Here is a 23,526-nt window from a genome sequence, read left to right as displayed (position 1 = left end):
CACCCCCCTCCCAGAAAAAAAAAACCCAAAAACCCAAGCAAAGAGAGAAACGCTGTTAAAGGACAGCCGCAGAGGCCGTGAAGGGGCTGCCAGTTCTGCTCCCGCTCCAGCCCGGCCCCGCCGCCTCGCTCCATCCTCTTCCTCCCTCCTTCCCTCCTCTTCCTCCGCCCGCTTCCTCCCTCCCGCCTCCCCACCGAACTACACTTCCCAGCATGCCTCGCGCGCGCCCGCCGCCCGTCCCGCCGCGCCCCCGCCGCGGTGCCCGCCGGGAGTTGTAGTTCGGGGGCTGCTGCGCCGCGGCCGGAGCAGCGCCGGGAGGCCGCGCGCTGCCCGGGCGGCCCCGGGCATGGCGGAGGCGGCTCCGTGAGGGGTGAGCGGCGGGCGGGGACGGCGGGACGGGCCCTCCGCGGCGGCGGCTCGGGCGCGGCCGTGTCGTGTGGGGCCGGGAGCCGCCGAGCCCCTTCCCGCGGTGCGTGTGGGCTCCTGCTTGGCTGCGAGTCCCGCCGGGCGCAGCGTTCCGTCCTTGCGGCAGGACTGAGGAATAATCTGGGTTTTTTTCCGAGTCGGCTTCAAAGTATCGTTTCTAGGTGTCCTCGTACGTGTTTGCAGCTCCTCAGAAATGACCTCCGGCCACTGCTCGCCGTCGTTGTTCCGTGTGGGTTTCAATGACTGTCGTCGCTGCCGCTCCGCGCTCCTTCAAGGTAAAAATGAAAACCAAAGAAGCCTTAGCTAATAAGAGATAATATATCTTATAATTATCCCATTGAGGCTTCATTTATCCTTCCCGCTGCGGTCTCAGCGGCGGGTTGCGTTGTTTTTGTGGTGTTTCTGAAGACAAAAGCTGTGGTGGGGGTTTGGGGTGTTTTTCCTCGCTGTGGGCACAGCCGGGGCTTCAATCCCAGCCGTGTCCTGCTGCTCCCTGAGGGAACATCATCCTCCTGATGTGCATCTAAAACACTTCATAAACGGGGCAACTTCGGGATAAAACCATTAGGTTTGGATTTGATCATTTGATATTAACGCCCACTGAGCTTCAATCTGTATTCTCTGGGACCTTCTCCTGGTGCTGTTCCATTAATTTCAGTGGAACTCTCACTGATGCTCTCTTCCTTTGGTGGGAAGAACCTTTATTTTCCCCATGAAAAAAATTTGCCTGGTTTGTGTTAGCATTCTTGGAAGCTTTTTTGTATCTTTAGCATAACGTCAGAGAAGAAATGTACCGGAAGGAAAGATAAATGTGCTGTGGTGACCATTGTATTTTAAAAGAAAATGAGCATCTTTCTCATTAACATAATTTTGTCTTCAGGCCCTTTCAGAAGTCTCGAGTTTGTTTCATTTCTAATTTTAGCCAGAGGAAGCTTTTATAGAAATTGGTTTTAAGGCAATCAGTGGTGTCTGTATAAATGGTTGTTGCTGATGAATCATGTGAGGGAAGACAGGACCAAACACACCTCCTGAAGAAGTTCATCTTTCCAGCTTTGCTGTCTAGAATTGGTGATACAGTCAGGCTTTCCTTTCTTTCCTAAAGAAAAAAGAGGGGGAAAAGGTAGGGAGTTAAAAACCCAGCTTGAAATTCTCTTTTTCTTCCTTCCCCAGCTTAACACAAGGTTAATCCCAGCAGGGATATAGACATTTATTATTTTCACTAGAAAAACGTCAGCCTCCCCTCATGTTTGTGAGTTGGCATTGCTTCTTCTTCTGTCAAAAAATAGATTTTTATGAAGGGATATAAGGGAATAGTGGGAGAATGTGCCAGGGGTGGTTTGGGCAGCAGATTGGAGATCCCCAAGAAGTGAATCTGTGAGTGCCCTCAGGCTGAGGTGATGCTGTCACCCTGACACCTTCACCCTCTCCTTAATTACACTGCCAGTGATTGGGTTCACTTCAAATACCAAATACCCAGTGGAGAGAAGTGACACAGTTCAGTCTTTGTGCTGCTTTTGATCCCTGCTCCGTGGAGAATAGCGCATGGAAAGGTAAATAAAGTTCCAGGCACTCCTGTTAAAGCAAGGAGGTTTTCTCGTGGCCCGGGTTTATTAATTAAAGGAGGAAGTTCACTGTTGCTCACGTCATCAGCTGGTGCTGTCAGAACTTAGATAAAAATTCTGTGGAGGTTGCAGTGATATTCCACTGTTGATTAACTTCTGATGTCCCACAAGAGCTGCTGTTGAAGCAGGAGCTCTTAATTTTTCAGCTGTCTGTGCAAGGGTTTGGGCCACCAAATACCATCAAGAAAACTTTGTAGCAAGTATTTCAAGGTGATCCATTGACAGAATACACGTGGTGAAGGAAGTTCTGTTAATTAATAGCAAAACTTCCTGTTACAAATGGAGGGGATTCTGTCCCATTTTCCCAGATTTCTTAGCAACAGGGACTACCAATTACCTGTTCATTTATTTATTACCAATTATTACCTGTTTAGGTTGCTTTTAAGCTGAAATCTGTCTTATCTTGCAGCACAGGGCCAGTAAAGATGCATTTCCTTGCAAAATTTATCAGGAGTTTTTACAAAATTACCCCGCACTGTGGTGGATTTTAGCACAAAAAGTGCTTTTTGTTTCCTCTTCAGCAGAAAAGAACAGCACCTTTCCTACTCAGTGAGCTCCACCTCACTGCTGATAAAATGATCGTGCTTGTTTGCCAGCACAGGTTTTGTGCTCTGCAGCAATTCGTGGTACAAGGCAGAGCTGCTGGAGAACATAATCTTTTATTTAGCTTTGTGTAGTGCTTTTATTGGTGTATATTTGGAATTAAATTATTTTATTACTTATTCATGGGACACGGGATTGCTTCTCAGTGCCTGGTGGTGGAGGGTTCTGTGAGTTTATGGCTCTTCCTGGCCATGTTGGGCTTAAGTGCCTGAGTGGGGGATGCTGAGTGTTTATATTTTGGTTTTTGCAGCAGCAGAACTGAAAGCCTCACAAGACAGCGATGGCTTTTCCTCTAGAATTTGAATATGGAGGCCACGGGGACAGATGAAGTAGAAAAGATCAAATCAAAGTTTATGTCTGCATGGCACAACATGAAATACAGTAAGTGGAGCAGAGTGTGGTGAGATCTGTCCTCATTAAAAGGAATGGAGTGCTTCTTGTTGGCATGAATGCAATCATAACTAATTAATACTAAAAATGCAACATGGCCCTTGAAACAATTTTTTTCTTTGATGTTATAAATTAACCCCACTTAAAAACTTCCTTGGCTTTTCATTTTTTCAAATAAATCTTGTATAATTTAATTTTAAATACTTATTTTGGAAACAGCTGATATATTCTGTAAATGACTCTAGATTTGCATAGGCTTTTAAACATGGATAATATGGAATAACTGGCACAATGATTTTTTTTGTTTATAAATGCACTTTGATGGAAAAAAAATAGGATGGTGTGTGATACAAACTCCACTGAAGAATCTGCCCTTCAGTAACATTTTTTCCACAGCTGAGCATCAGTAATGTTTTTATGAGCAACCAGATTTTCAACTGTGCTTTTTACTAATCTGTCCTTGATTTTTCTGCTTTCCCTTTAGGACTGAGGTTGCTCAGATTTACCACCAGATTTCTGATAAACTTTATTAATCATAACTGAGTTTTGGAGATGTCTGGCAAGATGAAAAGATTCTTTTTTTTTTTTTTGCTTTCTTTAAGGCTATCACATGGTTGAAAGGGAAGAGTAGACATTGTATGCTATGTGGGTTTTTTTATGAGACCAAAACCCCATTTCAATGCTTTTTCTTTTTTATTCCCCTTTCAAGGGTTACCTTTGACTTAACCACATGCTGTTAGCATTTCCTTTTGGGAAGTTCAGTCACAAATTTGTATTTGTTTTGCCTCTGTCCTAGGCTGGGTGTTGAAAACAAAAACTTACTTCAGTAGGAACTCTCCAGTCTTTCTGCTGGGAAAATGTTACCACTTCAAAACTGAGGGTGAGTACAGAGCACTTATTCCAGTCTTCCTCAGCAGGAGTAAGGGATTTTTAATCCTCTAGAAAGACTGGCATTAACAATTACCAAATCCAAAATGTAAACATGAAAAGCTTAGAAAATACTCATTTCAATGTCAACCAACCCATTCTAACCTGCTTTATTCAGATTTTACACCAAAACCTTGTGCTTTCTGTAAAAACTTGTGTTGTAATTTGCACTTCATTTACCTTCAACTGGAGATTTTCTTTCTAAAGACTTCTGATGGAAACAGTCACTACACCAACACCTTTGTTATCACTTTCCAGTGTGCAGATTTTCAAGTCTCTCTCTTTATTTGACCATTCACAGTTGGGTGAATTAAGCATTTACCTGCAGGTCAGTGGTTCCACTGGCACAGTGGTGCCTGCATTGTTCTTTTGATTTTTCCTTTTTTTTTTTTTTCACCTGGCACATTTCTGTTACGTTTGCCTTGCAGTTTTCCTTTCTTGTATTTGAGGCAATTGTGATTTTTTATAAATTTGTTTTTCTACTAAATTTGATATTTGTCAGTTGCTTTCTAGTACCAGAAGTGCCTTAACAACCCAGAGTTTCAGCTGTGCTTTGCCTTGCAGAGCCCGGGGAGCTCCCTGCAGATGGGTCCAATTTTGATAAACTCAGCACTGAGGTGTCAGGAAGTGTGGAGGAGTTCCGCAGGGATTTCATTTCCAGGATCTGGCTGACCTACAGGGAGGAGTTCCCTCAGCTCCAGGGCTCTGCTCTCACCACGGACTGCGGCTGGGGCTGCACGCTCAGAACGGGGCAGATGCTGCTGGCTCAGGGCCTGATGCTTCATTTCCTTGGGAGAGGTGAGTGAGGAGAAGAGATCTGTGTTTGCATTCTGAAGAGACCAAAATGGCCTTTTTTATCCCAGCTGGTTTTTGGTTGTGGGCTCCTTATTCCTGTTGGAATTGTCCCATTGCACCAGAGATTGAGCTGTCCTGCCCTTCCATTTCTGAGGACCAAAGGGTGCCAAAGCAAACTTCAGGGGAGTTCCCAATATCCACGTGTGAGTTAAAACATCACAAAAGTGGGATCCCCCTACCTGGGTGTTCTTAGCCATGCACTTGCCCAGTTCTCTGGAATTTGATTGTTTCTTGAGCTGTAGAAGTGAGTTCCCAGCCCATAGCTGTGGGCTATGGCAGAAGTGATGTTCTTCCATCAGTTCTAAAGTTGTCCGTTATTGAATTTCTTTTGGTGTTAATATATTGAGTTCCTAGAAGGATTCTAATCTAACTCCAATACATCATTCTCTGTGTGGAAATGTGCACTGTGTCATTCCTTCCCTTCCCCCCGTGTACTTAGAGAGGAACTTCTCTTTTTTCCTTACCATTGTCTGTCTCAAAGTCCTCCCTCAGTCACAGCCAGCGGCAGCTTTAGGAGCTGTGGGACACTTGCTGCTGTCATGGGCTGGGTGTCCATGTCCTCCTCATTCTCCCAGGCTGAGCCATGTCCTGCAGAGAGGTATTTCAGGTTGTTAAACACCTTTTCTTTCCATCCCATTCCCAGTCCACACCTTTTCTTTCCATCCCATTCCCAGTCCCCTTCATAACAATCATGCATTGCTTGCTTCAGAGTGACCCAAGGCACTGTCAGGCCGCCCAGGGAGGCTGAGAGAACACAGGGCTTTGTTTCCTCAGCCATCTGTGGCCTCTCAGGGACACTTCAGCAGAAGATGCTTCTGCAAGCCTGTGTTGATCACACTTTGCCCTTGCTGTGCAGCTCTGATGTGAGCTGGGAGCGAGGGCCCAGCCCAGCTGCACCACCAGGTCTCTGTTCTGGAGAGCCAGGGCTGAGCTGTGGCACTGGCTCGGTGAATGTGCCTTTGGCTGTAGGTATTTAACACATAAAACCTTCATTATCTCTTTCAGCTGACTGCACATATCAAAAAGTGTGGAAATACTTCTGCTGAGAACACAAATCCCTTAAATACCGCTTTTCTTATACATACATTTAAAAGAAATTCAAGACTTGCCCAGAAGACTCCCTGTGAGCAGGAGTGTGTAATAGCTCATTCGGAAGTAACCCCAAACAAAAAAGCCTCAGGTTTCTATCTTTAAAATCCACGGTTCCAAAGAATTCCTTGCATGTCCCCCTGGTATCCTAACTTGGAAGTGATGGGGTGATTCCAGAGTGCTCTTGTTCCTGTGGCCATCCAGATCCACAGAAAGATGGAGTAGGGATGGTCTTTCTGGGCTCCTTTGCTCCTCACTTGGTTTTCTGACAGCTGGTGAATTATCTTTTGAAAAGCTTTTTATGAGGTCTGGGCAGCTTTGGAAACAGATTTAGGTGTTTACAGGAAGTTTTTCATGGCTGTTTACTCTTTTCCCAGAGATGTTTTCATTCTCGTTTAATGGTGGTGTTTCTGTTAGGAAACAAAACTTGCCTGAAGTTTCTGGCTGAGATATTTACACTTCCACTGCCATGTGGAATGTTCCAGATATTGCTGAATGCTGTTGTGAACGAGTTTTGATTTTAAATAGGAAGTTTTACTTCGAAATGCCTGTGCTTGAGACACTGACTGCAATGTGAAGCTGAGGGAACAGCAAGGCCTGTGAGGGTGTTGCAGTGACTGTGTCTGTGTTGGGAGTCATTGCTGGAATTCTGGAGAATTCCAGGGATCTTCCCTGGCCTGCTGAACCCCTTTCTGGAGGAGGAATGCTGTGTGGAATGCATCATCCACAGGGGAACCTGCAGCTGGAAAAGCAGACTAGAGATAGTGAAGGATATTTAAGCAAGTTTGCCTCGTAATCTAAAAGAATTAATGAATTTAGTGAATAAAAAAAGCCATTTTGCCAGGAAGAAATGTTTGCTTTTACATCAATAATTCCTCAGGTCTGCGTGGCTTTTTACTAACTGAAAAATAAGAAGAATTAGGAGCTTTTGAAACTTTGTCTGACACGGATAAAAGGTTTTTGGGTAGTATTGAAGTAATAGTCATGTATTTGATATGTAAGAGAGTCCTAACCCCTAATGAGGTGTATCTTGTTTATTCAGCTGGCTGGGATGGTCACCAGAAAATCCAAGCCAATCCTGCTCTTCCAGAATTCTTTGTTCACCTGTTAACAGTGAGGTGTAAAATATAAAATACAAAAATACATTATTGCTTCAAGGAGCCTGGGGGACAAAGGGAAGCGCTTCGCTTGTTACGCCACGCAATGAATACGAGTGGTAATTTGGGTTAATTTTTTAATTTTTGGGGTGTCTTTTCCCTTTGCTGCTGCAGCCTGGGTGTGGCCAGAGGCTCTGGACATGGACAGCTCAGACTCGGAGTCCTGGACCAGCAGCACGGTGAGGAAGCTCACGGCCTCCTTCGAGGCGTCGCTCACGGCCGAGAGGGACCCTGCCATCCTGCCCCGGCCCCGGCGCGGCCCCGCCCGCAGGGACTGGGATGTCACCGAGAGCAGGAACGAGGCTTACCACAGGAAAATCATCTCCTGGTTTGGGGACTGCCCCCCGGCAGCCTTTGGGCTGCACCAGCTGATCGAGCACGGCAAGAAGTCCGGGAAGGTGGCGGGGGACTGGTACGGGCCTGCCGTGGTCGCACACATCCTCAGGTGAGGCACCTCTGTTCCTTTGTCACATCTCAGAGAAGCATTTCTGAGTGTCCTGAGATTGCTCCAGCCTAATTGAGCAGCAAACTGGTCATTAATGGCTTTGTAAAACCACATCAGCAGCAATTCCAGAGCTTTTGCACAGGCAGGAAGGGAAATAGCAGCAGGAACTGAGTGCTGAGCTTTTGTCAATCTTTTTTCAGGAAAAAACACAACATTCCAGTTTTCTTATAGAATCCCAGATATCTCTCCAAACCCTTTTAAGCAGACCTGCATTTAATGAAATGTTCTAAAAACTAACCACTCTTTCAACCTTGGAACATGCATAACATTAGAGATTTTTTTTTTTATACTGTAACCTGGGGGCTGTAATGTACTGATAGTGTAATGAAATGTCAGAGCTAAAATTGATGTTTTCAGCATTTCTTTGCACACATCAAATTCTTGTGAAACTGTAAATGTATGGGACTATTAATATTATAATTATATCCCAGTAAAAGTAAAGGGTCTGTGACATTCAGCATGGTTAAAAAAAAAAGTCGAAAGTCAAATTTCTCCATGCTGTGAGCCTTGAGATCCAATTCTTTGAATGTTTTGGGGCTTTTTTTGTAGTCTTACATGTTTATTCTTTTAGTGGATTCCAGTTTACTCATAAACCAAATCACTAATGAATCTTTTAAGCAGCAGAAGACAAAGTTCATGCATTTATGTATTTATATACATATATAAATAGAAGAATTCGATATTTACTGTAAATGTTATGTTAATCTGAAGTGCAGCTGCACTGAAATAATCAGGAGTGCATCTGTGCAGATGCAAACAGGGATTTAGGAGTTTTGCATTTTTCCTGTGTTTTATTCTACATTTTTCTCATGGTGGAAACAGTCAGAATGTTTTGCTTGCTTTTATAAATCATCTATGAAATTATTTGTCTCCCCAATGGGAGCAGGGGGGTTTGGTGCAGTTACACTCCCCACAACAACAGTTCCCTTTCTTCACAAATGTGCCTGGGTGATGACCATGACTATCAGCATGTATTTTATTTTTATTTTTTAGGTCTGTTAACTCTTAGTCTTTTGAGGAGGGTCTAATATTGTAATTATCTTTTTGAAAGTTTTGGTGAAACCTTTTATTTCCAGGTGCTGATCTGTGGCTTGTTGTATGAACTGAGATCAAATAAAGGGATCTAATGAGTTGAAAACAGGATTTTTGTCAGCAAACTTTGCCATTATCATTAATACACAGAAAATGGTTATAAACAGAAAGAAGTAAAGTAGTGAATATGAATTTCATTGTAAGTTATTGTGGGATTTGGGGTCTTCTCTTGTGGGTTTCACTGTTTCATTGTCATCTTGGCTTGGGAAAAACATGGTGCCAAGATATCCATGGGAGATACAGGCTGGATCTTGGGATCCACTGTTTAAAAACAAATAAAAATCCCACCCCACCACCTGTATTTATCAGGAAGGGAAGGTGTCTTGAACTAAACAAAATAACCCCTATAACAACCCAAACAAACAAAAAACTCCTGTCACAAACAGTGAAAATCAACCTCTTTCTAAAAAACCAAAATAATTTGTTTGTGTATTGTTTTTTTTTTTTTAAATGCATGTTGGGCTAAATAGTTTTGTGTTTGTACTTAGAAAAGCTGTTGAAGAGGCGAGAGACCCTGAGCTGCAAGGAGTTACAGTCTATGTTGCTCAGGATTGCACAGGTAACTGTGATTTTGTAAATTTTTCAAACATTTTAGATGCTTTTTATGCTTTTCAGTTAGCACTTAAGAATGGAACTTTAAAGGAAAAAAATCCCTATGAAGTGGATCCACAAAACTGAGATTATGTAGACAAAGGGGCTCTTGATATGTGCAGATTGTTCATTGCTGCTTTGCTATTTTATAGTGGAATTCCAAATCAGCAAATCAATTATTGCCTCTCCTCCTTTTACATGTAGATGTTTCTGTTAGTTGGAAGCTTTCAAGTTTTAATTATTCCTTTTAGAAGTTTATATGCAGCAATAAATATTGATTGTCTTTCTCCTAAGCTTCCCCTTCTGCATTTCCTTGGCATTGCAGCTGAGCAGCAGCAATCCCCATTCCACAAACGCTGCTGGGAGCAAGGGTGCCCAGAGCTGGCTCTGAGCCCCTGGGTTGTGTTTTGGGAGCACAGCAGGGCTGGGAAGGGCTGCAGTTTCATTTTGTCATGCTGTGGTGCCACGTTGGAGGTTTGTCTCCAAAACCTGGAGGTTGTGTTTGAAACGTGAATATTTCTGTGTCTCAGTGTACAGCTCGGATGTTATTGACAGGCAGCGCTGTTCCGGGGGCTCTGGGAAGGGCACAAAGGCTGTGATTGTTCTGGTGCCTGTGAGGCTCGGCGGAGAGAGAACAAACACTGACTACCTGGAGTTTGTAAAGGTATGGAATGAGAGCTCAGTCATTTCTCAAAGAGTAGCACAAGGGGACATGAAAAGCGGCTTCACGAGGGTAATTCTCCCCATTAAACGTGTGGTGGGGGTTTTACAGTTGAAGGTTGTAAAGTTTGACTTTACAGATTTGAAATTTCCCTATTACAAGATCAGACATAATTGCAGAGCACATGATGTCCCTTGGTAAAGCAGTGATAACTGTCCTGCTCCTCCAGCAGCCACCTGAAAAGACATTAATGCACTGCCTCAAATTACAAATGGTAATTTAATCTAGCAGGACTCTAATAGCATATGTAACTAAGGATCAGGCAGCATTTTAAAATACAAATACACTCCATTCCTTACTCTGTTTCTTAATTTCTTAAATAAGAAAAGGGTTCAAATGGTTTAAACTTGTTGCCTGTTCTGTTCTTCCCATTTTCTATTGTCTCTTTGTGCCCATGGAATTATTTGGTATTTTTATTCACTGTTTTAAATGCTTTTTCCCTGTCTGGATGACTGTTTCTGAGGATGATGATGCAGGAGTAGCAAGCAGTTACCACAGCAGAAATGAGCTGGAAAAAAGGAAGATTGAAGGAGAAGGCAGAGGGGGGAAGGTCTGTGCTGTGTTTGTGTCAGCAGAGGTTCTGCACACACCTGAGGATGTGCTGTAATCCTGCCTCTTCTTAGGGAAGGGTTTGTTCCCTTAGCCCTGCTGCTTGTATTTCATTTTCCATGCTCCTCTCTATCTGTCTTTAGATTTTGGGTTATTTCTAATTACCCCAGCATAGCAGCACGAGCAAAAGCTGAGAGTCTGTAAGATGATTTATTTTGTGGCTGTCCCTTCCCTGCGACATGTCAGGAAAACATTTTGATTTTTACTGGCACGGCAAGACAGACTGGTGAAGGCTTTTAAGTTATGGACTTAAATTGTTCTTCCCTGATGATTTTCCTTGTGTTCTGAGTTGGTTTGGGGAAGTTTTGGTTTTCAGCTGGCTCCAGTGAGTGATTCCTGCTGCTCCTTGCCAGGGCTGTCCTGCCCTTTGCAGCTCCCAATTGCCTGAATCAGTCACTGCAGTTCTGTTCCCCACAAGTGACCACATTTCTGGGAGGCTGGCTTGCAGTTAGAAATGCAGATTGTAGAATGTGGCACAAGAGGTAATTTCTACAAAGGATTTTATATTTATGGGTCAAAATTGATAAATTTTTTATTATTCCCTTTTACAAGAAGCTTGCCATAGATTAAACAGTTATCCATTACTCTGAGCAGCTTTGCTTCCTCTCTGTTCTGCCCTCCTTGGCTCTGATCTGCCTGAATGTTCAGTGGTGCTCAGAACATTTGCTAACAAAACTTTCTCATTTATATTTTAAATAACTTTTCTAAGGAAACCATCTCGTTTGTATTTTAAATAACCATCACTTCCTTAACCTGTATAAACCATGCTGCATTTGACTCTGTAGCATCACAGGGAGGTTTTTAAGCGACTTTATCCTTGTCTAAGCAGGGAAGATTTTATCTTGAGAAGCCTTGGTATTGGTAGTCTGACAATATCAATCTTTTTATTGAAAAAAAAGTTCCCTACTTAGTAATGTCCCCTTCCCAGAAGTTCTGCCTTCAGGTTGTTGTGGTTCCTCTGCCCTCCCAGGCAGCCTCCAGGGAGTTATGGGGCCCTTCTGTTGAGTGTTTCTTTCTCCTCCCTGCATGTGGGGCAGCTGTTTTTGGAGCTGGACCTTACAATTACTGTTAACTTCAACGGGCATTTCTCCCCAGGATGTAAAAGCTGATGCTGTGGCCAGGCTTCCCCATTTGAGTGCAAAAAGCAGAGTCCCCAGGGGCACAGAGTGTAAATGTGTGTGAAAGCTGAAAATCTCAATGCTCTGGGATGTTTGGACTAAGGAACTGCTCAGTGTGTGCCATGAAATTTTGTGTCCTACCCAAAACGTGTGGGTATCTCAAGGGAAGGGAGGACTTTCTCTGGAATAGCTGCTGGTGTGCTTTCACTTTGGTCAGGAAGTCATGGAGTCAGTCTAAAAAAAACCAAAACCGTTTGCCTAAAAGAGCAAATGTTTTAATTCAGTTTAATACTTTGGTTATCTTAATGATTCCCTGTTGTTTTTTTAGGGAATTTTAAGCCTGGAGTACTGTGTTGGCATCATTGGTGGCAAACCCAAGCAGTCCTATTACTTTGCAGGATTCCAAGGTTAGTGTTGGAATGTGTTATGTCTCCTCAATATTTTTTTCTCTCAGAGTTAGGAAGTTAATATTGAAGCGGTGGGGAATAGCGTGATTAAAATAGTAAAATGAGCACCTTATTAATTCATCACATCTCCCCAAGTCCAGCCATTTGTCATTTACCCCACGGAGTAATTGGATTCTGTAAAATGTACATTTAATTTCCCTTGTTGCATAAACAAGGCATAATTTATCTGTTTCACCAAACTTGAGGAGCGTTTGCTGTTCCTGCCTGGCAGTTCTTATTTAGGTATTTACTCTCTCCTGCTTTAAGTGGTGTTAGTTGATGCCTAAATGACAAGCAATATATTCTTGCTGTCAGGATGAAGCAGGGCGATACATTTTTCATATGCAAACTCCAGAATATAATTGTGTGTTTGTAAAAGTAATTTTATCACCAAAAATTAAATGACAGTTTCATCACTTTATAAAAATTCTGCTTATACAAGCATATTTGATTATGCAAAAGTTAATCTGTCCTGCAAAAACCTATGCTTCAGTCAATGAGTATCAGCCTGGCAAGCAGTTACTCACTGGCTTTTTTTGCAGCTGTTCTGCATAGAAATTGGATTGTAAGCAGTGTAATAATAAGGTGTTTTTTGAATTACTTGTCTTCTGTTTTGTCCTTGCAGATGACAGTTTGATTTACATGGATCCTCATTACTGCCAATCTTTTGTAGATGTCAGCATAAAGGATTTCCCTCTTGAGGTACTATGGATATAGAGCTGGCACTGTTTGCTTCCCATATGAATCAAACACTAATTATTTAGAGCTGTTCTAGCTAGCTGCAGCTTTATGGTTTTACAGTTACATGTTATTTATCAATGTCCTGCCCTTCTTTATAGGCCTATAATCAACAAAAATGACCAGAGGTTAAATCTCAATATGGAGGTTTAATTTTTACTTCATTAATCTTCATCAGTTTTCTTTTTAATGCTCATAAAATCTCCAAAATAGATGATCACTTCATTTAAGTAATTTCCCATCAAAGAAAATAGATTATATTTTTTGTAGATATTGTTTGGATTTGGGGTTGATAGTTTGTCTTTTTGATAATTTTATTTTTATTTTTTTAAATTCAAATTGCAATCAACATCAGGGAGAATTCCTGTGGTATTCAATAGTGGGAGCCTGGAAATAGATGGAGCTAAAGGAGAATAGATGGAGCTAAAGGAGCTGATTAGAGAAGTCAATTTACAGCTACCCTGGGAAAACATTATCAGCTGCAAGGAAGTGCTCAGTGCCTCAGCACTCGCAGTCACATCCTCAGGGCCACCCACACAAACTCCCTGGTGCTGTCCCAAATTCAGGGCAGCTCCAGCAGCTCTTGGAGCAGCCTGAGGGGGCACCACAGCCAGGGCAGGGCTGGAGCAAAACCCCATCAAACGGTGCTCAGGAAAACTATTCCTACAGAATATTTATATAGAATATGAATATAGAATATTTATATAGAATATTCATATAGAATATTCATATTCAGAATCTCAAAGGACCTACATGGGGCTGACACCGAGTCCTTAAAGCAAACACTTTGTATTTTTCATTATTTATGCTTAACAAAATGCTTGAGTTAGCGTGTTACACAATATAGAAGGGGAAGATTCTCTAGGGAATGAGGAGGATCTGAATGAAGCAAAATGAGTCAGAAGATTCCCCAGCCAGGGTTTGGTGGTGTTCAGAGGTGCCTTTGGGTTTGCCCTGCTGAGGTATTTGCAGGAAGAGCTGCTGAGTGCCAGCCCTGCCTGGGGTGATTACCCAGATCCTTTCCCTTTATCCTCATGACTGTTTTGCTCCAGTCCCTCTGAAGATTTTGCAGTTTGGGAAAAACCAGACAAAAGGTGGGAAGAACACAAAGCAGCAGAGCTGAAGTGAATTCCTTAAGGTCCTGCCGTGGTGCAGTGGCCAAGCTACAAAAACGCATCTTGTGGGTTCTGTTCCTGTGACTCAGCCTCAGAACTGTGCTGCAGCCTGGCATTAATCTGAATTTCCCAGTAATACCATGGTTTTAAGCTGTGTTTGGAAGGTATGCAAGGTTCCAGCTTGGCTTGATCGCATCCTAATGCTTTCCTGCAGACGGAAAATAGATTGCAATTTAATGCTTGGTGCATTTAATAGTATTATATCTTTGTCCAGAAATGTCAAAAGTAAACAGAAATTGCTTTCTTAGTGTGGATAGTTGCTTGTTAGATTTATCTGTAGGGAGTATTTTCAAAATTGACAAATTGTCCAGAATAAGTTGGAAATCAATCTACTCTGTATTGGCTTCCAGCATCCATTTGTTTGGAGGAATGGGAAAAAAAATCCTCCCCACTTCTCTTTGTTGTGCAGTGATTTGTGCAGCATTAAACCTCCTGCACAACTGTAGGGACAGGGTTGCTGCTGGAATGGGATGTGCAAGGCAGGGTTTGATTCTTTATGAATTCCATGACTCAGGAATTAATATTAAAAATACAATTGCTGTTTATAAAATTGGAACGGTGAGGAGAAAAAGCAGTGACTGAAATCAGTCTTGCAGAAATGGCCCTAATCATCCTTGTGGATGTTTTTTAGCAGAGGTTTTACAGAAATACCTCTTGGGTTTGTGATCACCAGGAAAGAGCAATATTTTTTATTATGTAAAACTGCTGCAGGGATGGTTACACTCGGATTTGGGAACCAGTGCTGTCTTCTGTGGGTTGATTTTTGTGATTGGCAAAAAAAGGGATTTAATAGAGGGAGGATGATGGGTGTTAGGGGCAGAGTAGAGGGGACTGGCTCCCTCTGAGAGCAAGTGAGGGAATAATTGCAGTTATTGGACAAAGAGCCTCACCACAACTGCAGTTCCTGTAATAAATAACCAAGGATTCAGGGTAGATGGGATATACTTATTTTTTCTCTCATAAACTGAGTGAGGAGCGTGGGGAAGGGGTTTTTGTGTTTGTTTTCTCTTACAGCAGGGCTGCTGAAAGTATCAGCTCACAGCACTGGCAGGGCAGGATCTGTCAGGGAAGAGATTTCATGTTAGGAAAAACCCATTTGTAAAGCAAGGCATGTTTGGTTTTTCCCTACTTGTGGATCATTGTAATATGGCTTTGCTTTTGTGTGTTTTGTGGGTTTTTGAACCCATTTCATTTACTGAAGGAAAATGCATGAGGTTGGTTTATTCCATTATGTCTCTTTTATAGAGGCTGGGGGAGGGAAGGGGCACTGGGCAGTGGTAGTAAAGCAGTAAGATAGTGCAAAAGCTGTTACAAATTCAATTTGCAGAAGAGCATTCACCTTCTCTGCCTTGGGAATATTCATAAAGTATTGCTGGGAGCAGCAGAGCTTTGACAGATTCCAAACTAACCGGGTGTGTGGGCAAGTTTGGGGAATGCAGCTTGAGCAGCAGGAGTTTCACATGGCTGGGGAGGGCTGGAGTCACCTGAGTATTTGGAGGGGTGGGAGAAATTACTTTCCAAAGTGTGTGCTGGGGTTTAATTCAGGTGATGCAGAGGATTGGGTGTTTTAAAGCTGCTGGTGGGGACAAAAGTAAACCCCTGTATCTGTGCCATTCCTGACTGTAACCGTGTGTTCTGTCTTTGATGGGGAAACTCGCAGTCATTCCACTGCCCTTCTCCCAAAAAGATGTCATTCAAGAAGATGGATCCCAGCTGCACCATCGGGTTTTACTGCAGGACTGTGCAGGACTTCGAGAAGGCTTCTGAAGAAATCACCAGGGTAGGTGCTGGGGCTCCAGTCCATCCCTGGGCCGGAGCGGGGTGTGGGGAGGGGAACCAGCCCGGCCCTGTGGGCAGCCCCGGCTCCTCCCGTGCCTCTGTCGCTGCTGTCCCGTTCCCAGAGCCGCGGATCGGTGCCGGTTCCAGCGGGTTTGACCCCTGTGGGCAGTCCCGGCTCCTCCCGTGCCTCTGTCGGTGCTGTCCCGTTCCCAAAGGGGCGGATCGGTGCCGGTTCCGGCGGGTTCGGCCGCTGTGGGGCAGCCCCGGCTCCTCCCGTGCCTCTGTCGGTGCTGTCCCGTTCCCAAAGGGGCGGATCGGTGCCGGTTCCGGCGGGTTCGGCCGCTGTGGGGCAGCCCCGGCTCCTCCCGTGCCTCTGTCGGTGCTGTCCCGTTCCCAGAGCCGTGGATCGGTGCCGGTTCCGGCGGGTTCGGCTGCTGTGGGGCAGCCCCGGCTCCTCCCGTGCCTCTGTCGGTGCTGTCCCGTTCCCAGAGCCGCGGATCGGTGCCGGTTCCGGCGGGTTTGACCCCTGTGGGCAGTCCCGGCTCCTCCCGTGCCTCTGTCGCTGCTGTCCCATTCCCAGAGCCGCGGATCGGTGCCGGTTCCAGCGGGTTTGGCCTCTGTGGGCAGCCCCGGCTCCTCCCGTGCCTCTGTCGCTGCTGTCCCATTCCCAGAGCCGCGGATCGGTGCCGGTTCTGGCGGGTTCGGCCGCGGTGGGGCCGGGCACGGCCCGCGGCTGCGGGAGCTGCCCGAGCGAGCTGCGGGCGTGGGGCCGGCGCCGGGCGGGCCCACGAGGTGGCACTCGTGAAGTGGCGATGTCCCCGGTGTCCCCTGGCCCGCCGAGCGGGGCACCCGGCCCGGGGGGAGCCGGGGAGCGCCTGGGCAGGGCCTGGGGGTGAGGGAGGTTGGAGCAAACCCAGATCGTTCGTTCGTTCTCCCTGGCACAAGGGGTTTCTTCTGCTGGGAAGTGCAGGGCTCTGGTTGGAGCTCCACGGGGCAAGTGCCACCCAGCAAATCTGTCTGAGCCCATCCTTCCCTGGGAAAAACTCTGCTCTGGCTTCATTTAGGTCCAATTGGAATCAAGCTGTTTTCTCCTTAGTTATTCCAGTACGTGAGGATGTGAAGTGCAGCATCATCAGTGTGTTCTGTGAGCTGCTGTGTGTTTGGTGGGTTCAGAAAATGCTCTGTGAGGAGGATGCAGCAGCAGATGGGCTCAATGTTAATATTCCAACCACAGCAGTCAGCACAGCAGCACAAGGAATTCATGTTTGTCCAGCATTTGGAATGTGCTGATAAATGGTAGTAGTACTACAGCCAAAAAAGCTTTTTTTTAACTTAATGCTGATTATAATAAGTAGGTGCTGATTGATGCTGAAGTTGTTTCTTTGATTTTTACCCAGAGAGGTACAAAATAGATTTAAATAAGTAGAAGTTTCTAAGGAGCAGATCTATGGCAAGTTTAAATCATGAAGTTTCTGTTCTTCCATGTTTTCCTGTTCTGTCACATAGAATGTCATAACACGGTAAAAAAAATCTCATTACAAAATCAGTTCCAGTAGAAGTTTTCTTTTTCCCATTTCCCTATTTCTGTTCTTTCAAGTTTGGGATTAAGCACAGTTTTTCCTGATCACTGTTTGTGAAAATACTCTTGACTGATCCAGGTATTGGAGTTACTATCCTGGTATTTTATATAAGAGCTCTTTAATATTAGTCGCACTATTTTCTTTAAATACATTTCAGGCAGTGTCAGTTTGAGAAGAGAGGAAAGTCTGGATACAGGGACAATGTCAGGAACATTCTATCAATTGACCTTGCAGTCCTTCCTTCACATCCTTTGTGTTTTCCTTCTCTTCCATTATTTTCCCTTTGGTTGCAGTTGTAGTGTGATAACTGTTGAACTGTAAAGCTCAGGGTATTCCCAGTGTGCCCTGTGCAGGCTGGACTAAAAACTCTGGGTTCTGCCTGCTTTTTTTGGGTAGTAAGAGTGAGAGAGAAGATTTAGCTTTAATACTTGAGGATAAACCTTAAGGGCCTTATGTGTTTAGAGACAGATAAATTTAGGGCATCAGAACTGAGGCCCAAATGGAGTGATGGGTGCAACTCTGTCAAAGCACATTCAGGCTCCCCTCTGGGAGTTGTTTCCCTATCCAAACCCAGGCCAGAAAAGAAATAATCCCTTGGGATTGTTACAGAGCTGCACTCGCCTGTTTGTGGCCCAAATGTGGCAGAAATGAGAGAAGAACTGGAGCTGAGGGAGGGTTAAACTTGGATTCGGTTCAGCACAGAGATTTCTTGTTACAGTGACATTTGTTAACTGTAGGTGTTATTAGCAAATAGATGTTTTTACACTGTTTTTTACAGTGACGATGTAACACTGAAATACTGAAAATACAGATCTTTATCAATAAACTCCTCTTGCTAGCACTGTAATGGTGTCTAGAGGAGACTTGCAAGTTGTTTAGAGTTTCAGATTCTCTGTGGTCACTGTTGATGTGTGGCTTGATGAGAGTTACACAAATCTTGACCAGGTTCCCCTGGACTTTGTTTAGGTGTTTCTTTGCCCAGTTCTTGTGTTTAGGGTTTCCTCACCTCCCTCAGTGCATGGAAAGAGACCTTGTGAAAGTTTCACTAAAGCTGAACTCAGACAAGGCAGTGGAACCCCAAGATTTTACTGGGATTGATTTTAATTATTTTTTAAATGCCTCCTCAACCCGACTGTCATTTTTGAAATATTCTTGCTCTTTAAAGATCTCTTTGGAGGTTTTTTACTGGTTTAGACTGATTGTTCTCCTGAAATCGTGCTCAGTGATTTTTAGTTCTGCAGTGTGTACCTCCAGCCTGATGTAGTTCTGCAGCCACTGCAACACTGGGCTGGTTTTTCCCAAGCAGGTAAGAAAAAGTAAAACGAATTAAATCAGTGGCCAAAACACCCTGAAAGACTGAAATATCTTTCAGTATTTGGTGGGGTTTTATTTGCTCTTAAAGGTGTTTTGCTGCTGTTTCAGTCTCTGTCATTCCACACCCCCTTTCTCCATGCTGTTTTCTAATTTATCAAGGTAGATTTTGGGCACGCTGGTTCCCTGTGACTGTCACCAGTCTGGTTTGAGCCACGTGCTCCTGACTGCCTTATTTACACTGGTGAATGTGTTGGAATTTTTAATAAAAACACTGATTCTTCACGTGCTGATTCTACAATAAAAATCCCTCCCCGGGATGCTCAGTTGCTGCAGAATTCACACCTGGGCTTGAGGAGACCCTTATGGCCATTAACTATTTTGTAGAGGTTTTTATCTTTCTCTTTTATCCTTTTATCTTTCTCTTTGTTGCACTGAGGCTGACAGGTGATCTGTGTGCTCAAAACCAGGGACAGGCAGGAAATCAGCATCTACCTGAGAAAGGGAAGTAAATATCTAATAGGAGGAGGAAATGTTTAAATTGTGCAGTGCTTTTGTTTAGGGAGATAATTAAAGTAATGCATTTTTGCTTGGCAGTCGTCATCAGGTGAATATCAGTGCTTGCTGTATTTCTCCATTTCCAGTTAATGTTTTATCTGGTTTGTGTTTTACATTGCAGATGCTGAATTCTTCATCCAAGGAGAAATATCCCCTGTTTACCTTTGTCAAGGGTCATTCTAGAGACTATGACTTTGCTTCCAGTCCACTCCATGAAGAAAATAACCTTTTCTCTGAGGATGAAAAGAAAAGACTGAAGAGATTTAGTGCAGAGGAGTTTGTCTTGCTTTAAGGACATTTTACACAAGAGCGTCGGCAGCTGTCCAGGAGAACACTTGCCTTTTAACTCTACGAAGTGTACCTGAATTCCTCCCCCAGAAAGGCAAGCCTGTGCTGAAATGGGTCTATTTTCATAAAGATGATAATGTTTTATATGTTAAAAGTCTTTCAGATGTCAGTTACTAATGTGTGCACTAATTATTTTTGCCCACTGCTGGCTGGAGGAGCTCGGTGCCGCCGTGGTGGTGAAGGGAGAATCTGCTCGGAGCTGGGTGTGCCTGGGCACCCCTAAAGCCCGGCCTGAGCCCTCCTGTGCTGCCAGCTGGGGCTGCCTCTGGCCAGGGATGCACATCCAGAGCCGTGGAGACCCCGTTGTTCCTGCGGGAAGGGGACAAGTCCCGGCTGTGTGGCCCCACCAGTCCTGGCACCACCCCGGGCAGCTCCTGCTGGGGAGGTGAGGATGGGTCAGGAGTCGCTGTCACTGTCACTCCTGCCATAATGACACAGGCTGGATTGGGAGTTAAGATACTATTTAGCAGTATGACTTTCTAATGGTTTCTCATTAAGCTTGCTTTGGAGCCTTAATATGAAGAGTGAAGATAAAGTATTACCTTTCCCCACAATTTTTAAAGGTTATACTATTAATATTAACTGCAACCAATCAAAGCAGCTGGAGACAATTATTGGAAGAGAGCAGTGTTTGTTTCCTGTTTCAATACCACAATGGCAAAGCTTCTCCTGCCCGAGCAGCTTTTAAATCAAAGCAAAGGGGGGTGGATGTGGAAGATTCTGGGCTGTGATGATTTTTTGTTTTGATACGTGTTGTTACTGTACAAATGATTACTTGATGATGTGTGTTCTCAGATTGCAAACAAATGTACAGAAATAGTTTCATGTTTTAACAGAGTAAATGCAATATTTAAAAAAAACCATATTAACGCTGCTTGGGAAATAAAAGAGGTGTGAAAACATGAAGTGCATGTGTCTTTTATATTAATATTAGATCCTCTAAGAGTGAATATAATCCTGCATCTAAACCAATATTGTAAGGTGTGAATACTCTGTTTATTTGCAATAAAGGTAGATTTTATTGTTGTGTTATAAACCAAATGTTACCTGGTCTAAGTGCTGCTCAGGCACAGAGGCACAAGTGTTGCTGATCCAAATAATAAGCATCATGTTTGTTCATTAAAACACCTTTTACTTTTATGAGCAGAAGTGACTACTGGATAGATTCAGGCAGAACTAGACCAGGTCTCTGTGTCAGGGCTGGAGAGTGCATTTGAATGTGTTAATTAATATTCCAAAAAGCCAAAATGTTCATTTGTTTTCAAGGGAAAAAACCCCCACACATTATTTGTCTAAATCAGTAACCTCTGCACTGCTGCATCCTGCTGATATTTGGCACAATCCAACTTTTTACTCACAGGTATGTGAGGCTGCTTGACTTGATCTTCGTATTTTTCATTAATAGCCCAGAAGAGGGAGTAAACAACATATTTATGGAATTTAGATGTCAAAATGAGGAGAATTGTGGATGTCAGAGCCGGAAGAGAGAAGATTCCCGGTGAGTGGAGCACAAGGAGATGCAGCTTTAGCAGAGATCAGGCAAAGGCTCAGGCTGGCTCCTTTGGGTGACAGGGGACAGGGAGTGAGACACCAAGTTGTGCTTTGCTTTCACATTTAAGAAAAGCAGAGCGAGAGGAGAGGAGAGCAGGGAGAACCAGGAGCAGCCTGCAGGGGTGGATTGAAGGAGGATTCACCTCAGAGCTCGGTGGCTTTGGCCGTGCAGTGAGGAGGGGAGGGAGCACTGCAGGGCACAAATGTGCACTGGGAAGGGAGAGGAGCTGAGGGATATTCCATGTGCAGGAGCCTTTGTGCCTCTCTGTGCTGAATTCCCAGGTCCATCACGGGCCACCCACCCGCTGCAGGACAGCAGATGGGAACTGAAGGGTGAATTTTCCTTCTTCCTCAACTCCACCACCTGAATTCAGGTACCCAAAAAATCCCATGTGCACAGACCCACCTAGGCCTGTTGTGTCTGCAGAAAGGAGCTGCTCTTCCAAAGGCTTTTGGTTCAGAATTGTTGGAATGGAAATGCTCACATGGAATTACAAGAGCTGTAGCACAGAAATGTTAAAAAGGAAAATGTGGTCTGCCATTCCAACTGCAAACTTCCCCAGAAGGATGGAATGGTTTCTCTTCTCTCAGTCTTTTTGCAACTGGATAAAAAATGTGATGGTTGAAATATCTTTGAACTTATTAAATAGTGAAAGTTTCTCCCTTTCTAACTGAGGGAAAGAAAAGTAGCAGTGCTAGAACAGCAGCTGGGTTGTGGTCCTTTAATTTGTATCAAATCCTTTAGTTCACCACAGCGGGATTTTCTTTAAAGCCTGCTACAAATAATTGTTAAAAATTCATGGCTATTTTCAGGGGTTTCCATCATGTTTTTGTCCAAGGTTTAAGCACAGACAAACCCACAGAATGCCCTGGTGCACTTGTGTACAGGGGTGACACAAGTTAAATTACCAAGTTCCTAGAAATTAATGTTTTTGGGTAACTACAGGGGACTTTAATTGGAAACTATGTTAATCGTGTAGTAATTCTCTTTACCTCGCCCGCATTAGCTGCTGAAAAGCAGGCAATTAATTCGTGTCATCAGTGTTGCTGCTGCTGCCTTCAAACACAAACCCGAGGAGCATTAGTTACTCACACACCCAGCAGTGGCCCAGGCTCTGGAAGGGATCCCACAAATCACTGACTCCTCACCCGTGGAGGAGCCAGGCACGGCCCCAGAGCCCACCCTGCACCCTCACAGCCTTCTCTCCTGTCTGCTGTGCCTTTTCTCCTCACAAGGGTCCTTTCTCTCTGTGTTTGTAACATCTGACATTAGCTGGAAACAGGCTCAGTGACCAGGTGGGACTCTGCCTTCCCTTTCCAGCAGGGGTATTTGCCTTGTGTTCCAAACCTTGGCTCTCCCTGCAGTGACAAACCCCAGCACACCCCGGAGCTCTGCTGGTTCTGCCCTGGCAGCTCAGAGCTGCAGGGTGAGGGATCTCTCTCCTCTGTGGGAAACCCCCCCAGCACCACCTCCCTTTCCTCTGCAGCCTCTCCCATCTCCAGCCACACTCCTGACCTTTCAAAACGCCCTCCAGGCTCTCAGGAAGGGCAGCAGCTGATTCCTGACACGTTTCCAACAACACGGAGGCTTGGGCTGGGCTTGGGGACTGGGGAGAAGCGCAGGGCTCTGCTCTGACTCCTTGGGGCACAAGCCCTTGGGGATGGCTCCTGGGGAGGGTGAGACTCCAAGGCTGGGTTTGCCCTGTATTTACTCCTGAAATGGGAATTTCTAGAGTGGTTGTTATTTACTGATGGTGGCAGAGACACTGATCTCAGAGGGAAACAGAGCCTGGAGAATTGCAGCCCAGCTTCCGGAAGGCATGGAAATGGGAATATACTCAAACCATTCCTAAGTTTGTTTTGTAGAATCCCAGACTGGTCTGGGTTGGAGGGACCTTAGAGCCCACCCAGTGCCACCCCAGCCATGGGCAGGGACACCTGCCACTGTCCCAGAGTGCTCCAAGCCCCATCCAGGGTTTCTTTTGTGATGCCTCTCTTCAAAGATTTCCCTCTCACCAGTCCCCAGTGCTTCAGCAGAGCTGGAAAACTGGGGCCAACCTGATTTTTTACTGTCTTTTCTGTTTTTTTTTTTTTAATTTTTCCTTTTTTTTTCTTTTTTTTGGCTTTTTCACCTCTCCAAACCCAGGAGCTTTGTCAGTGTGAAGCAGCTGAGCAGTTCAGTTGTGCCCAGTGGAGACAGAGAAGGGATCTCCTGTTCCCTGTTAATTCCAGTAGGAAAATGGACTTGCTCCAGGGACCTGATTTATTTCCTGCCTTATTGACAATCTCTTAAAGGGGATGATGGAGTGAAAATCAAGCACCAGTGAGTTATGAA

General features: G+C 44.5%; 1 protein-coding gene across 3 annotated transcripts; it reads left to right on the top strand.

Moving 5' to 3' along the window:
* The first annotated feature begins 78 nt into the window (after positions 1-78).
* ATG4C (autophagy related 4C cysteine peptidase) lies at positions 79-20,542 on the top strand. Of its 3 annotated transcripts, none has more exons than XM_063406932.1 (12): positions 79-370; positions 610-701; positions 2,902-3,032; positions 3,838-3,921; positions 4,515-4,766; positions 7,184-7,514; positions 9,155-9,225; positions 9,788-9,921; positions 12,034-12,112; positions 12,777-12,853; positions 15,725-15,844; positions 19,414-20,542. In XM_063406932.1, the coding sequence occupies exons 3-12, from the start codon at positions 2,957-2,959 to the stop codon at positions 19,582-19,584; spliced, it is 1,395 nt and encodes a 464-aa protein (XP_063263002.1). In that variant the 5' UTR covers positions 79-370; positions 610-701; positions 2,902-2,956; the 3' UTR covers positions 19,585-20,542. The 3 variants fall into 3 exon arrangements, with proteins under 3 accessions (XP_063263002.1, XP_063263004.1, XP_063263003.1); XM_063406934.1 differs by having other exon boundaries at positions 86-370; positions 4,533-4,766; XM_063406933.1 differs by having other exon boundaries at positions 346-469.
* Positions 20,543-23,526: the final 2,984 nt, after the last annotated feature.

Source organism: Prinia subflava, chromosome 10 (genome assembly GCF_021018805.1).
Source record: "Prinia subflava isolate CZ2003 ecotype Zambia chromosome 10, Cam_Psub_1.2, whole genome shotgun sequence".
Classification (NCBI taxonomy): Eukaryota; Metazoa; Chordata; class Aves; order Passeriformes; family Cisticolidae; genus Prinia; species Prinia subflava.
This window is presented reverse-complemented; position numbering and strand designations above follow the sequence as displayed.